Source organism: Primulina eburnea, chromosome 5 (genome assembly GCF_022965805.1).
Source record: "Primulina eburnea isolate SZY01 chromosome 5, ASM2296580v1, whole genome shotgun sequence".
Lineage (NCBI taxonomy): Eukaryota > Viridiplantae > Streptophyta > Magnoliopsida > Lamiales > Gesneriaceae > Primulina > Primulina eburnea.
Window position 1 is genome coordinate 1,657,949 of NC_133105.1, and position 16,654 is coordinate 1,674,602.

Consider the following 16,654-nt stretch of genomic DNA (forward strand, 5'->3'; position numbering starts at 1 on the left):
ATTGAAATTCGGTTTCTCAAGTCTATTTTAGCAGCCCTATGAAGGCATATGAAAAATATGGCAGGAATCATCCCTTCAAATCATCATTACAATGAGGTGGCTCACATGAAGCAAAAGGGCTTTTGTCCATTCAACAATTTATGGCCAAATAAACAAGTCAACTGTACAATTTGCACTGTTTCTTTCCAACGTGCCAAGTGTATAATGTCATTTTACAAACTTATCTCGATAGGTACAGTAAACAGCTAGGTAACAACTGACTTATAGCATACAACTGTAAAAAATAGTAATGAAAAAGAGAGAGAGAAGCCAAGAAAGATAAAAATTGATGGAACTAAATGGGAGAAAAGAGGATTTAAGGGTGAACAAAATTTCATCTCCTTTGGACACTCCCATCCTGACAATTTTTGACATCTAAGCAGCAAAGTAGTTGTGTAGTATAACTTGAAACGATCTATCTCACAGGGCATCAGAGTTCCACCTCGTGAAGATCATCTCCGAAATTACCACCATTTTTTGACGAATGTACTATAGAAGGGTCACTTGGCATGAACGAAGATGGGTCCATGCCCAATACCTCTCCCAGAGGTTTTACTCCAGCCCTATACGGAGGGCTGAACGAATCGTTTAATCTTCCACTCCATGATGCTGTACGCCGTGAAGGTGTCGAAAAAGAACCATAATTGCTTGTACCATTGTTCGAGATGTTGTTCATGCTGGCAAATCTTGGCATGTTCGTAGAAGATGGAGGTGGTGCAGGTGACTGGAATGCGTCACTTAAAGGAGAGGTGGGAGGATGTTCATGAGTTGATGAATTGTCTTGCATGCCATTAACATGAGCATCAGCTGACTGGTCAACCAAGGTAGCTGGCGTTGGCACAAAGAATTTTGGGTTGGGGCTGCTTGCTGGTTTGACGGAAGGAACAGCAGGAGCCTGGAATGAATTTGCAGTGTTCCCTCCACCTTGGTTAAAGGTGTCGACATACCTGCCAGAGGACTCGTCAAGTAAGATGTTAAGCTGGATCGAGTAAATGCAGATTATTGATAGTTCATATGTAAATAATTTCGTTCGCCATCAGATAATCATTCACGTTGCAGTTCTGCTAATTATCGCAATGACACTAGATCAGCTGTTTAATAGCTTAACCTTCTTTCTTTTTAGTAAGGGAAGGATGTCTCCACCCCATATTCTTTCATTCTATGCATCAAAGATGATCTAGTCTCGTATTATGCCTATTCACTATATGTAATAACTGTCAAAGATGACGTAGTCTTGTGTTATCCCTCCTCAGCAAGCAACTTCTTGAATTTACCTGGATCGGACGCCCATCCTTCCTCGGACAGAGTATTGATTGGAGGTCGGAGGAAGTGGTGGAATTCCTGAACTATTATCTGGAGGACTTGTGCTTACATCTTCAGGAGTTCTGTTGACATGAGAAATTTCATTTTGCAGGGCAGTCTTTAAGTTATAATCTGCCGTTCCATTCTGGAAAATTGCAGTTGTCGGTGGGGGTGGAAGGGTCTCTTCTGCTGCTGGAGGTGCAGCACCTTCCTCCACCCATCTCTTGAGTTTATCGTCATAATAAAACTTGTTTGTATCACCCAGTTTAGCCTATTTGGATATCGCAACAATAGGAAATGACAAAAAAACAAAATTCAAGAAATAAATTACGATTCACTAGACATATTAATGTCAAATAAAAAAGCTAAAAATCACCTGGCGGCCTTGACGGTTGAGAACTAAACCTACGGTCTTCTGTAGTAGCTGGGATCCGAAACCAAAACTACCAAATCGAGATTTCCTACCTATTGCCGATGCTTTTTCTTGCGGGCCAGCGGAATTTTCTTCCTTCAATGACTGAGCCTGATCCTACATGTTGTAAAGATGTCAAAATATTATTAATTGCAAGACCCACAAGCCAGTAACTGAAGAACATGTCTATCAACAGAAAAGAGTTATTACATATGATTGAAACAAACCTGCCTTGGACTTCTACCGAAGTCAGGTTCTGAAACACTTCTGGCATGCATTGACATCCGGTTGCTATCAGCTGCCCATTCACTTATAGGCTCCATGGATTGAGAAGGCACTAATGATGACATAGCCATTGTTGATTGACTAGCTGATACCCTAGGCCCGATTGTTTGATGATAATTCACGTTACCTTGAATATGGCCACCAGCTGTTGGCGCAGGTGGCGGTAGACCCCCAACAACACGGTGGGCAGTACTATCAAAAAGGTTGAGCAACTTACCAACCAATTTTTTAGGAGCTAAGTTTGTGGAGAAACCTCCCTGCATAAAAGAAGTTTTGATTACAAGTATCCACAAACTATAAAAGAGAGGAAAAAAAAGCTAAGAAACCTCTTGATGAGCCTTGATCCTCTCTTCCAAAGATGAAACTAACTGTCTAAGAGTCTCGACCTCTGGGTTTCGTCCTGTCTTAAGTGATTTTAGTACCGCTTGACAGTACCTACAGTAACAACTAATTTCTGAGAAATAGAGATAATATTGACGAAAGATAACTTAGCTAAAGGCAAGTGTAAGTACTTCAATGCATCAGATATCCTCCCAACTTCTGTCAACATGTACGCATATACAAGCTTATATGGTTGAAATGGAAGTAGGACAAACTGAGAGTTCCCAAGAGTTTTTGAATACTCGTATACCTCTGTCCTCTGTACAAAGATGCAAAGAATCAAAATGCATGTGGGTCACAGCCAGTTAACTAAATAAACATAAATCATAAACTGTACCACGTTCTGCCTCGGAAACCATACCCACAAGCAACTACAGGAAGTTGATGGCTAAGGTTCAGTCCAGTACCAGTACCACCCAACATAAACAAGTTTATCAAGTTTTTACTCAATAGATATGAAGTGTTACAAATCCTTCTCCACCAAATACACTAATTAGAAGTATTCTCATAAAATGAGTCAATACATCTAGTGGGGTCCTAGAACTGCTTCTGATAACTGCACAGATAGTGCCGACAATATATGCTAATTAACTCAACAAAGCAAGAAAATTGTTAATGCACCCCGACACACAAATAGAAATTTCTCAATCCAATTCTTCATGCTTCTATCATATTCTGGTCCATAATTTCTTTTATCTTTATTAAAGCAGAAACTCTGTCTGGTAAGCCCAAAGTGTCCAAGGCAGCAGATAGGATGTTTTGAACTCTTGGAAAATGCATACTTTGTAAAACGTTGTTCAAACCTGTATAGCCTCTGGACTGGCATATGTCCGTGGAAATTTCCAGTGATCTGCACCAACAAGACACAACCTTGCACTGTCTGAATATGGCTCAAAACTTGCTTCAGCAACTAGATAGCAAATGTGAGCAGCAATTATCTATAAAACATTCAGAAAGTAAGCAACATATAGTGAGAGGGAATTGAAGGAATTCTCAAGGCAGAGCAAAAAAGTGTGTTCCAAATGATTGACCAGAACATACATCACTTCTTTCCTTCCACAAACAATCTCCAAGATGAATGAGCACAAGTTCATCATCTTTTGTTCTATTTGCAGTTATCATTGCTAAATTGTCCTCCCAGTCATCCAGCATGCCATTCGCGAGAAACTGAGTATTGCCAAAAATCATCACAGCAAAATTAGTCACCTCAAGGCTCAAGCTTAGGACAATTGCCTGTAAAGCTTAAACTAGAGAAAGAACTTAAGAAACAAAGACACGTTTTAAAAAAGACCTAGAAGTGAATATCTGACATATATAACACCGCAATAATCGCTTCACACAAAAGACCCTCCACGAAAATATTACAACAAAATGTAGCTACCCACAACTGTATTTAGCAGAGAATAAAGCATCTACCTGTGGTGGTTGCTGAGGCAAATTTGCCACACCAGCCATGCTACCAATGGTTGTGGTATCTGCAGAAAAGACATCAGCAGGTTGCCCAGCAATTAGCAGGCATAATGTCCGCAAAGGCGACCCTGCTACCAATTGTTGAAGTGCCATTTGCTTTACAGTTTCCACATAGAACTGCAGGGGTTTGTTTTCAATTACAAAGTTAAAAAGAAAAATGATAAATCAACGTGCCAAGAGAAGATTCAAACTGTTCAATTAATCACAAGGCGAGAGAGAGAGATATATATATATGAAACATCTTATATTGAAATACCTGATCACCAAGTTGAGCAGCAAGAACAAGCGCAGGGCCCCATAACTGACCCTCTTTTGCACATTGCAGAGCTTCTTTCTTTCTTCCGAAAACTAGAAGGTTTTGAATCTCAGCAGCAGTGGCCTAATTAATGAAGTGGTACTTATTAACAGATACATGCATTGCCCGAAAAAGTAATAAATGTCATTGGTAGGCCATGAAATACCTGCATTTGCCCTTCCGATGGCATTCGCTGCAAGCACTGGGCAACAGCACCATATTGACTACACTGCATGTCGTTTCTCTTTGCGGATGCAAAAAGCTTGGCAACAGCTGATTCAGGACCATCACTTTCCTATTATACCATTAAATAATAAATACAGAGCCAAAAAAATTGATTATACCTAGGACAAGGCAGAAATTAGGCGAAATTAAACTTGAAGCCTCAAGTAAACCAAGTTCAGTAGCTAAAGAATAAGCAATCTACCTTCGATGCAGCATCTGTACCATAGGGAGATCGGAGTTTTCCATAATACTGACAACCCAGTTTAAGCAGTGAGAGAAGTAACCTCAAATTTTCAGCCTTCCTATAGTCCATATCAGCAGATTCAGGGTTAGCTATTCTCTCTTCTACCCATTTGTTCAACTCCTTGATGCCAACACTTCCACCAGTAAGAGGACCCGGGGCAGCTTGCCTACAAAGAGCATTGAAATAATTGCAAACACCCATTCCATTGTTTGATGTATAGTTTTCATTCACAACTTCTTGTAAGTTGAGAACCGATATGGAACCACTCGTAGTATTCTTCACAAAAATGGAAAAGTTTCAGCACAGAATATAAGTGAAGTTGAAGGGCAAAGAAGGAAAGTTCAAACACAGACCTGACTTCCGTAGTTAAAGTTTCCGGTAGAACTATTATCTTTCATCACAATAAGCTTCCCACCAAAACCAAAACTAACCAAAGCATGCGGAGGACGACCTGCAGAAGACCTTCCAGCAGCAGAGGCGTATGAAGATTGAGTACCCTGAATCATTTGCTGAGAAAAACTGTTTGAATTCTGATTCCTGGTGCAGTCACTTGGGACACTATTTTGGCTATGTTGATTAATTCTTGAGTCATTGAACTGTTGACTTAAGTTTCTACCAGCAACAAAACCTTGTGTCCCAGGACGTACAAAAAAGTCATTTGGACCTTGTGCCACATTCTCATAATATGAACCTGTTACTCCGTGATGAAATGAATTCTGTGGGCTTCCTTGAGCAACTGGAGAAAAATTCGGTGTGTAGCTATTTATCATTTGTTCATTTCCGTATTGTGAAGTAGCTTCAACAGTACTTAATGTTTCAGGTTGCCACATTTTTGAGCTTTGCTGATTGTAGTCGCTGAACGACCCAGTCCAGCTATGTTCCTGGCCTTGGCTATTAAATGCTTGATCTTGGTAACTATTACCTTGACTATGTGTACTATACATCCTCTGATCATTGTTCTGAGAAATTGTATTGGTTAATGCATACCCATCCTGATTCACCTGGTCCTGAACTTTGGTCGCCGACCGAGTAGATGCTGTGTAGGACTCTAACGGGAACCATCCCTGAGCAACAGTATCGTAATACCAGTCCGGATATTGGGGATCAAAAACCATATGAGGAGGGTAACCATTGTTATCTTGAGAAGCCGGGTATGAGACTCCTGAGGTATCACTACTTACTTGTGAAGCCTGATTCCAATTTGATGTGGCTTCTTTTGCATCACTCTGAGAAGGTTGATTCCAATTAGTAACACTCTCAATCTCACCACTCTCAGGCACAGTTCCAGCAACAGACTGAGCCGTTTGCTGGAGGTAAGAGATCTCAGCCTTACGATCAGATAATCCCCAAGTAGAAGATAAATTTGAGCCAACATGAGCTTGTGCACTTGCACCAGTATCATAACCATCTACCTGATACCACTGTCCAGTACTCGGTTCATACTTCCAACCTGGATATGAATTCTCCCAGTACTGACTGCTATTTAAGTCCACCACATCCGTACTTTGATTCGCTGTTATATTAAAATCATTTCCCTCATTGTACTGCCCATGACTGTTATAATTTTCCATGTGAGCGGATTCATGCACTGGATTCCCAGTAGTAACATTTGGCCCAGTTTCCAAATTATCCCCCAAATTCCCCCATGCATCACCGGTGTTATCACCACCTAATTCGGTGAAAAAATCTGAGTATGACCCAAAGCCATTGCCATCATTCTTATTTGAATCAGAATGGAACGCACTCCAATCCATTTCTTTAACTCCTGGTGCTCCTGATTCACCACTGCTCTTGCTAACCACAGTTTCATCTGAAAGACGCTCACCACTACTCTTACTCATAAATGTCTTATCGGAGGAAACTTCAGCAATCTCCTCCTCGGTCTTTGGTTCACCAATCAAATTACCAAACTCAAATGAATTCTCCGACAGTAATGGATTTTTACTAGACTCCAGAGTTCCCTCGTCTTCAATCTGTTTTGCTGTCTTTATATCAGCGCTTAAATTATCCACATTGTTACTGATACTATTGCTAGCATTATCATGACTTACATCACAACTATCATCAAACTCATTGATATTCAAATTCGAAAAAACCTTTGATTCATCAGATTCATTCCCATCTGAGAAAACACGGCCTGCAGACGTGGAAGTGATCCCAAGATCCACGTCATCGTCATCATTCACTAATTTATCAAAAAAATCCTCGTCTGTATTATCCTCCACCTGAAATGGAGGATTGGAAGCCATTTACTCAAACCCTTACCTTCGAATCTACAAAATCGCAGCTCAAAAAAAATCAAGTCCCTAAATGATTCGAGCTAACAACACTCAGATCCACCCACAAATCCACTAAATAAACCTTATCCAATCTGAATCAAGCAAGATCTAGGTTTTCCACGTCACCCAAATTCATAAACCACGCAACGAAAAAAAACCCTTAAAATTGGGTAAATTTTTGCTCCAATAAAATCTAAAACAGGAGAGGGAAATTCATCAGCAGAGAAATTGGCTTACAGATCAACCAGAGAACATCTGAATCAGGAACAAACGTATAGATACACGTCTTTGTATGTATATATACATACATATGCAGAGAGCGAAAATGGAGAGAGAGACGAGAGTCAGTGCGAAAATAAGAAGACAAGACAAGACAAGCCCTTGATTTGGCTAAACAAACCACCCACCCACCCCCCACACCTAAAAATAGTGGGTTTTATTCCAGGTAAATCAAGAAACCAAATTTTAAATTATATCATGTTCAAATAATATAAGAAATTTTATTTTTCCAATCTTTAAAAATACATAAATAAATAAAGCATGGCGTGTGTCACAACTGATTAAATTAAATTTAATATTGTCAAACTAAAAAGAACATTCAACTCTATGAGAGGGGAATTATTGGATAGACTATCATGAATGCTTCTTTTAGTGGAGGTGGTGCACATTTAGGTGGCATCAATTCATGCATTACATATAGCAGTCGTCCATGCTTTATATGTAGTGGGAAGATATGCTATTCGTATGTTCCGTAAAAAAACGGAAATTTTTAAAATAATAGAATCATGTTGTTAATTTGATAAACCCGATGGTGTGTGGTTTAGGTAAATTCTAAATTAAATCATGATTTCATATAGTTACGGTTAGGCATGCTTATTTGTTCCACCGGGCCGGTTTCAGACCGGTTACTACCGGTTCTCGGTCTGGTGAGTTCGGAACCGGTCCGAACCGGTTCCCGTTCCAAGATGAAAAACTTGGAACCAATCCAAACCAAGACTGGTTCGGCTTCTAATAAATCGGTTTCGGTTCGGTTTAAACCGGTTCCGAACTCTAATTTATTATAATTTACTATATAATTAAAATTGGTAATATTAATGGACACTTTTTTATTTAGTATTTTGATTGCAAATAATTGTGATTACATAAAAAAAATTAACAGAATAACTTAAACATTTATTTTTACAATTGAACATCTAAAATTTATCACGATTTATTAAAATATATTTGGAATATTTTGGATCTTCATCGGAACTTGAGCTTTGGAATTCGTCAATCGCCCAAGAGGTCCTATTCTTTTTTTCTGCTGCAAACCAATCTTGTAGGCACATTAGCATGGAAAATGTTTCTGGCTTTAAATTAGTTCTTTGGTCACCAATGATCCTTCCACATACTGAAAATGCTGATTCGGAAGCAACACTTGAACTTTGAATGGGTAGGACATCTCTTGCAATTGCAGATAACACTGGTAAAGTTTAGAATTTGCTTTCCACCAATCAAGAACATCGAAATTATCTGTAGTCTCAATAAATTGACTTAGATAAATTTGGATCTCATTGTAATTGGTTGTTGTCACCGATTTTCCTTTGAACTTTTGTCGTTTCAAACTTTGAAAGAAGTTCAGTGCTCCACTTTTGCTCTTATATGTCGGCATCTCCTCCGGCTGCGCATTCGGTTCATCACATTGTTCACTAGCATACAAATCAAACAATTCTTGGAGAGAATGCATGATTGACTTCTTTTGATCGTCAACATTCTTCCCAAGAAATTTAGCATGATATTCAAAAAACACGTCTAATCCTCCTTGATTTTGAGTAGGATCAAATAATGTTGCTAAACCATGCACAATTGGGATAGTTTCCCAATATTTTAAAATTTTGTTTTTCACATTTGAAACAAAATCACGCATAACAGAATCATCGCGATATTCAATAAATTTATAAAACATATTGAAAAGCAAAGGTAGAAACATGGTTGAAGAAGGGTAGTTAATGCCAGAAAATTTTTCGGTTGCTTCTTTAAAAATTTCTAACAAAGAAACACATTTACTCAAAATATTCCAATCATCGTCATTTAGCATTAAAGATTGTGTTGTAATATTATTATAATATAGAATAACTAAATCTTGAAAACGTAATAAAGTATGAAGCAAGTGATACAAAGAATTCCATCTAGTTTCAATAGGAAGAGGAAATTTTTTAAATTTAATTCCGGTTGATTCGACTAGTGTCTTCCAGTCACGTCCATATCTTCTTTCACGTAATAATTTCTCACATAATTTGAATTTTTCTATTACAGTGGACATTTGTTCATCACAGACACATTTAACACATAAGTTGATAATATAACACGCACATCTAACATGAAGCAAATTACCTTTTAAAATTGATTTTAGTAAAACTTTAAGATATTTAATTGCAAGAGTATTGGTACTCGCATTATCTAACGTTATCGACATTATTTTATTTTGTATGTCATAAATCTTAACAACATTTAAAACATATCTGGCTATAGTGTATGCGTTGTGAAACGATTCTAAATGATCTAACGCTAAAATTCTTTTTTGCATAGTCCAAGTTTCGTCAATCCAATGACATGTAACAACAAGATATGATTTATATTTTAAATTAGTCTAAATATCAGTTGTTAAACTAACTCTACAAGAAATATTGGAAAGATGCGATTTTAGTGTTTCTTTATATTCTTTGTAAATATCAAAACAATATTTCTTAAGTGTGTGCCAAGAAATATTGTGAAAACCAGGTTGAATAGTACTAGTAAATTCAACAAAACCTTCTTGTTCAGCTATTATAAAAGGTTGACAACATTTGGTAACAAACTTTACGATGGCTTTTCGAGAAATTTCTTTTGTAATTGTAAAAGCTTTACCACTAAAAGGATTAATTTGTTGTTGTATTGGTTCCCTACCGAATGGTTGTAGCGTATCAGGGTCAAGTTTACGTACCTTAACTAAATGTTTTTTCAAAGTACCGGTACCACCGGAACCACCACCCGTTTTGTAAGAATACATCGTTTTACAAATTTTTACAAACGGCAAAGGAGTTATTCGTACCTTGTTGTTCAATATCAATGTGATCCCAAACTTTGCTTCGCTTTGCACGGGCTGTCGTCGTGCTCGTTGACATTGTGTTGCTTGCTCGAGTAGACGATGACGTCCCTACATCTTTGTTGGAGAGTTGAATGACTTCTTCATCCTCGTGGCCAGGTTCGACTTTATCAAAGTCGGGGATGTAGCCAAAATGTTCACCAAAGTCGGGAGCGTATTCGCAACCACCACGACGACGGTTTGAATATGATGTCATTGAAATTCGAATTATTTATTTGAGTAAATTGCGAAATAATAAATAAATAACAATAAAAATAATACGGATTATAGATCAAATTATAACACAATTATTGAATATATTTGGAGAAATGATAGCAAAGAAATATATCGATTGTAGAGAAATGAGAAGTTGAGAGAAAATTGATATGTGAAATATAAAAAATGACTTGTATTTATAGATGATTTTGAGGGTAAAATAAAAAAAATAATTGTAATTTGGCCCCCAATTTGAAAAAAAAATGACACATTTCAGTAGCCGTTGTGCCAACGGCTGCTGCATTTGGCAGCCTTTGGGCCAACGGTTGCAAATGCAACCATTGGCCCAAAGGCCTTTTTTTTATTATTATTTTTAAATAAATTCAGTTACTGGGAGTACTGACGATCAACTGCAATCTAATTGTGTGAGTGAAAAAAGAATTTAAAATGGCCGAAACCGGTCCGTTAAGCATGCCTAGTTACTGTATGCTGCTATATTTATATAAATATACCACACATATATATATATATATATATATATATTATATATATATATATATAATAATCTTTTAGTATTGATAGTCCTTTGGTTTTTATTGTATATATTAATTTCAGAAATATTGTATGTATAATAGTATAATTGTATAAAGAACCCAAATAAGAGAATTGTCTCACAAAATATGACTCATGTGACCGTCTCACACAATTTTTTCCTTCTTGAAAACTTCTTACAAAAACTCGAATACAACTTGTTTTTTCGAAAGGGCATACTAAGGGTTTGGAAGTGGGGATGATATTTAGAAGTAGGAGAATGTATCATATATATATATATATATATATATATATATATATATATATATATATATAAAACATATATACATATATGTATATACATGCACTCGTTAATTAATTTCATTTCCATCGACTCCGACCCTATAAAGCTCTTTCTAGAGATTTTGGTCTAATTCATGGCATTTCCATAATGTAAAGATTTTAGATTATGGATATGGATGATTAAATCACTCTAAGAATTTACACTTTAGTATATGAGTTGTTATTATTATTATTTAATCGATAATAAATCAAAAAATATATTACTCAAAAAAAAAAATAGAAATATAAAAACTTTGAAAATAGCAAGACGAACATACATCAATTATTCATACGATAGAATCGAAGGAAGCCAGTGGAGCTATAATCTCCATCTATATATTATAGTTTTTTCTTGCAAATCCGTATATATATTGAATATATCCAAAGATAAAATTTCACCCGGCCTCTTTAATTGTTTTAGGCTCGACTCTCGTAGGAAATTCACTCAGTTTCAAGCATATTTGCTAACGTATATTGGTAAAAGAAGCGATCCCCACCTGTAACCACCTATCCAACTTAACATCTCCTAATTCACTTAGCTTTCTAAGCTTACTCTCAGTACATGAATTTTCTTCGTTCCGGGCATCCATGGCCTTGATTCTATGCTCTTGATCACGTTTTGTCGTATCGGCATCTTTTCGACGACCAAGCTGGGGAATTGGAAAGTTAAGATTGAGATCAATAAGGTGATCGTTATATGTTTTGTAAACTCGCTGGTCATGACTATACGCAAAATCATGGAGATCTGGGATGAAAGAATTTCCCGATGAAATGGAAGTGAGCCAATGACACCGTTTGTGCCCGCCTAAGGCCTGCCCCGATGAGAAAACTCGACGGCAAATTGTACATTCGTGCATCTTGAGTGTCTTTCTTGCGGAGGAGTTGGACGTGGGTGGAGTGACAGTCGTCGTCTCTGATTGCGTCAAGAATTCACAATCTTCTTGGATCGAATCTTGGTCGACATTTCCTAGAACAGAATTGGATGCAAAACAACCTTTAACTCTCTTGTGACTCGCTCTATGTCCCCCCAATGCTTGGTGGGAACTGAAGACTTTCTCGCAAGATTTGCACTGGAACGTGACATTGATCTCCGTTTCTTTAGCCTTGCTTTCCTCCTTATCATTACCAGAAAAGGAAAAAGATTTGTTAGACAACATCACCAAACAATTTGCCAGATCTTCTTCTTCACTCGTCTTATCCGAGGATGACTTCTTGAAGTCATCTGCACTTGCTTCGTAGCACATTAAACGATCCGTTTTGGCTCGGAGGAAATACGAATGCTTGTTACCTTCATGTTTGATCTTGAAGTTTTGATCCCCACTATGGGGTGGATTATTTAGAACACTCATTTCTTGTCTCTTTTACTCACTATTTTACACCATATATTTTTACTACAATGTGACACTCTATTATCATATCAGAAAGAACACCAAATCGATGAGGATTAGAGATATGTATTTATATATATAGATATAATGTGTGAAAGCGCTTTGTATCTTGAAAAGTTCTTGCATACGCTGAATGGGGAAACATGTCCAAATGATGCCATGTAGTAAAAGTTTGCTGATATGGCATAATCTTCACCATTGGTGTTTCACATTGGACTCATACAAGTGAAGATTTATTGTTTTTTTTCCTTCCTACAATACTTGTAAGAATAGATCGAGGGGAAGTCCTAGTTTATAGTTGAAGTTTGTTACTTGTGGATGAGAGGGATAGATTCAGAGAGTTGGCTTAAAAAGTGAAGGTGGGTAAATATGTGACAAGTGGACAAGTTTTTGTGGTCGAGAGATTATATCTATTAATTGTGGTTTCTTAAGGATTTACACACACATATTTATAATTTGGCTTTGTATTATAAATTATTGTTTTATTTTTATTTTTTTTTAATTTTACAAACCTACAATACTTATTTTTTAATTATTCTTTTGATCTTTTAAGTTTTAAGACAGTGTTCACTTTTACAAGAATATTTATCTTCAACTCTTTAAATTTTTTCTCTAGGAGTAATTTTTATTTTTTTTGGGGGGACACAAACATATAAGTAATTTTCTTCGTTAAATCGTTTTCCATATACTCGTATCATCATCACTAAAAACATTGCTATTTCTGCGAATTATGTAATTGGCCAGTTCCTTAACTAGCTAGTATAGGTATTTATTCCACCACAACTTCATAGACTTATGAACTAACAAAGAATTACATTAACCGTTGTAGAAATAAGTATCATGATTTGGCAAATGTTAATAAAAATTAAATTTAAAAATATTAAGCCAGAAGTTCGAGATCATCTAGGTTTAATAATTTCAAGTATTATTTCGTTTATTTATTATGAAAATCCTAACTCGTATTCAATTAATTGATATGACAATTTATTTCAAAATGAGTGTACAATTTTATTTGAACAAAGATAAATAGTCTTGTAACTTGTTAAGCATGATGCTAGGAATTCGAATGTACTCGGGAGAAGACACAAAAATCCAACTACGTGAAAAAAGAAACTAAGATTTAAACCAAAAATGTGTGCTGCCACGCAGGAAACAAGATACCTCAAGCCATTCAAATAGGGCCGAATTTATTAATTCCGATAAAACTCAAAATCAACCATTCTGCCTTCGGAACTTAAACCGATTGTTTAAAGATCAACTCCAAGTATGTGCTGGAATTTATAGAAGAACCGCCTTTTCCAACTCATACGAGAATAATCTCTGACAATTTGCCAACCAAGTTACCTTGGAACCGACAGACCTAGCTCTAAGACAAGAAGAAAACAAGGAACTAGTATCAGAAAGTGGACAAACATTCTATCCGAATACCTAAACCAAACAAACAGATGGTTTATATATATATATATATATATATATATATATATATATATATATATATATATATATATATATATATATATCGTGACTCAATAATGACACTGATGCTTGTTAAATAAAAAAGAATAAAATTGGGACCAGCGAAACATAATCAGAAGATTCCAGTAGATTAACATATCAACCATGTGACTGTAGAAATGCTTAGTTCATCGACGTCTTATCAAGTATAAAAGAAACTATAGGTGTTGAAAATGTATCAAAATGAACTTCACGAGAGATCACTGAGCCACACCTCTGAAAGTTTTATCACGTTCCATCAGTTTCATCTGGAGAAAGGAAACTATTGTCATCACAAGAATCAAGCCAACCAATGCCACGATCACTCAAAGCAGAACATTATGAAACCAAATCCATTCGTAATCATTACCACATATAAAGGGTATCAAAATAGTCACGGAAAATGATGGCATCATTGCTTTCCAATTAGCTATTTCGATAATAGTAGGTACGCATGATAATAGAGTAATCATACATGATCAGCACAGATGGAATATCTAAGGCAAAACCTACCCACCAAATTATTTTACTTCTTAAGGAATTCACACTTACTTACGTGTGATCAACTCCACACAAAAGAACATGTCCTCATAAAATATCTATAGAATCCAAAATGTAATTCGGTAACAGAATTATTTTACTTTATCTATTAATAAAGTAAAAGTGTTACATAAGTGGACTAGAAGTCCACTGACATCTAGTTTCACATCAGAGAATAAAACTTAATAATCTAGCAATACACATATTCCCAATTTCTCATCAAATCAAATAAGGAGACATTGGTGAAATCTTTGTGGTTTCCAATCCACAAAGTCATGTTGATCTTGATTTTTTCCCAGCATCGATCTGAATTTGCTTCAATATCTTCAAAGATTCGTCGATTTCTTTCTAACCAAACTGTCCAACAAATGCAGTGAACCACAGTTTGCCAAAAATTTTTTCCTCTATTACCGTTCGGCTGTCCTAAATCCAAATTGAATAGCTGGTATAATGGATTTCAGATTGTTCAAATGCAATTTTACACCTAATCACCATAAAAATTCCATATTGGCCATAATGAGAGGGGTATCTTAAAATAACAAAAAAACCACCAAAGTTTCACCCATACATGCATTCTATAGAAACAGAAAATTTTCTACTTATAGTTTGAGTCTTTTTTCCACAAGACCATTAACCAAGTGTCTTCACACAAGAATATTGCGGCAAATCATAAGTGAAGACCTTGTAAAAGTCTGGTATTTCTTTAAAGCAAATGGAAACTCATGTGCCTGCAGCAACCAAACATTCCAGTCAGATAGCTGATCAGTGCCTTCCAATCAACAGAGATGCCCCGATTACATCGATAGGGTAGTTGTTGAAGAGATAGAGAAATACAAATACCAAAGAAAGGAGAAAACAATCAAGCACTGCAAGTCTCGTTTTTCCATAAATTTAATATAATTTTCGAATAGTGAGCTTTAATAAACTAAGGAAAAATTCTGAAAATCCATTAATTCTAGAAAACTGTTTCTCTCCCATAAAGCTATTGGCTACTTGGGATAAAAACATTAAACAGCCGAAGAAAATAATGTTTAACAACTACATTCGGAAAAATTACTTTTCCAGTATACAAAATATAAAATTGAAAATGTCTAGAACTATAATTGTTAAAAACTTCTATCTTATTACCATGAAATATTAAGATTGCCCTTTGTAATTTGTATCCAATCTATTATTTGCTGGCTTGCGTATACAAGACTGGTGTTGATACGATGTTATCATTTTATTTTGTTTATAAACCCTAAATACCAAAACCACTAAACCCAAATAATGATACCGACTACAATCAATTGAGCATAAATATAACAGTCTTCACAAACATACAGAAAAAAAAAAACATACTAGAGATCTGGAGAAGTGCAGCAGAGTGTACCCTGTGATAGAGCCCTGCAACACCGAGAGGATGAGCTCAGACATGACGTCATCCTAGCCACTGCTACAGCGCTGTGAAGAGGCAGCATGGATGCGACGCTCCCCAACTCCGCCGGTGACCTAATCCCAAGTTCCAAATTTAATACCAGCAGTGAGTGAAATGGAGTTGAAATAGATTATGCATAAGAGATTTCTAATTGAAATTATAATGCTATAATTCTCGACAAATAAAAAAATAACCACAATCTGACACGCAATGAAAAAAAATAGAAGGACGACCTGGAGAGAAAGAAGCGGCGAATGGATGATGAGTTGGATTTTGAAGGGAGGGAGGATTTTGAAAACGACGCCGGGGAAACTCCGAGTTTTGGATTCGAAATGGTGGATTTCATGGTAGAAATGGCAGATCTGTGGAAAATTCGGCTGCATTTCGTAGCCATTGTTGGAACGAAGGGGGCAGCAGCGGGGTTTAGGGTTTTGTAGATTTAGGTCAGGGTTCTATCTTCCAAGTTCCAAAGTAGGATGCGACCAGTAAATAAAAGGGCTGTAAGGAAAAAAAATTATAAAAAGTTCGAAAAATAATTATTAATTAAAATTTAAAAGTATATAGATTATATTTATAAGATTTTGATTTTTTTACAATAATAATGTAACACTTATTTTATGTGTTTGATTTTTCTTATTTACGAAAATCTACTTTTCTTTGTAAAAATAATAAAGCTGATGTATTTATTACG

At 36.2% G+C, this 16,654-nt stretch overlaps 2 protein-coding genes and 1 long non-coding RNA gene across 4 annotated transcripts; all 3 read right to left on the reverse strand.

The window, feature by feature from the left end:
- Window positions 1-106: 106 nt before the first annotated feature.
- LOC140832132 (protein transport protein SEC16B homolog) lies at window positions 107-7,343 on the reverse strand. Its single transcript, XM_073195971.1, has 13 exons — window positions 5,007-7,343; window positions 4,612-4,929; window positions 4,351-4,479; window positions 4,146-4,268; window positions 3,836-4,006; window positions 3,461-3,586; window positions 3,223-3,357; window positions 2,551-2,678; window positions 2,365-2,473; window positions 1,981-2,295; window positions 1,718-1,870; window positions 1,314-1,612; window positions 107-986 (listed from the first exon to the last, which is right to left on the reverse strand). Exons 1-13 carry the CDS (start codon window positions 6,900-6,902, stop codon window positions 470-472), a joined length of 4,419 nt encoding a protein of 1,472 aa, XP_073052072.1. The 5' UTR covers window positions 6,903-7,343; the 3' UTR covers window positions 107-469.
- Window positions 7,344-11,393: 4,050 nt separating this feature from the next.
- Window positions 11,394-12,541, reverse strand: LOC140832136 (zinc finger protein ZAT9-like). Its single transcript, XM_073195980.1, has one exon. The coding sequence runs from the start codon at window positions 12,471-12,473 to the stop codon at window positions 11,589-11,591; it is 885 nt and encodes a 294-aa protein (XP_073052081.1). The 5' UTR covers window positions 12,474-12,541; the 3' UTR covers window positions 11,394-11,588.
- A 1,074-nt stretch (window positions 12,542-13,615) lies between these two features.
- On the reverse strand, window positions 13,616-16,293 carry LOC140832137 (uncharacterized). Of its 2 annotated transcripts, none has more exons than XR_012118037.1 (5): window positions 16,197-16,293; window positions 15,919-16,037; window positions 15,228-15,274; window positions 14,242-14,275; window positions 13,616-13,878 (listed from the first exon to the last, which is right to left on the reverse strand). It is a non-coding gene; the product is annotated as an uncharacterized lncRNA (long non-coding RNA). The 2 variants fall into 2 exon arrangements; XR_012118036.1 differs by having other exon boundaries at window positions 15,888-16,037; window positions 16,197-16,220.
- Between the last annotated feature and the right edge of the window lie 361 nt (window positions 16,294-16,654).

Coding starts and splice junctions, on each gene's coding strand:
- LOC140832136 (XM_073195980.1), bottom strand. CDS start 12,473: ATGAGTGTTCTAAATAATCCACCCCATAGTGGGGATCAAAACTTCAAG.
- LOC140832132 (XM_073195971.1), bottom strand. CDS start 6,902: ATGGCTTCCAATCCTCCATTTCAGGTGGAGGATAATACAGACGAGGAT. Junction 3,358..3,460: donor TGTGGAAGGAAAGAAGTGAT/GTATGTTCTGGT, acceptor AATGTTTTATAG/ATAATTGCTGCTCACATTTG. Junction 2,474..2,550: donor AGGATATCTGATGCATTGAA/GTACTTACACTT, acceptor TTGTTACTGTAG/GTACTGTCAAGCGGTACTAA.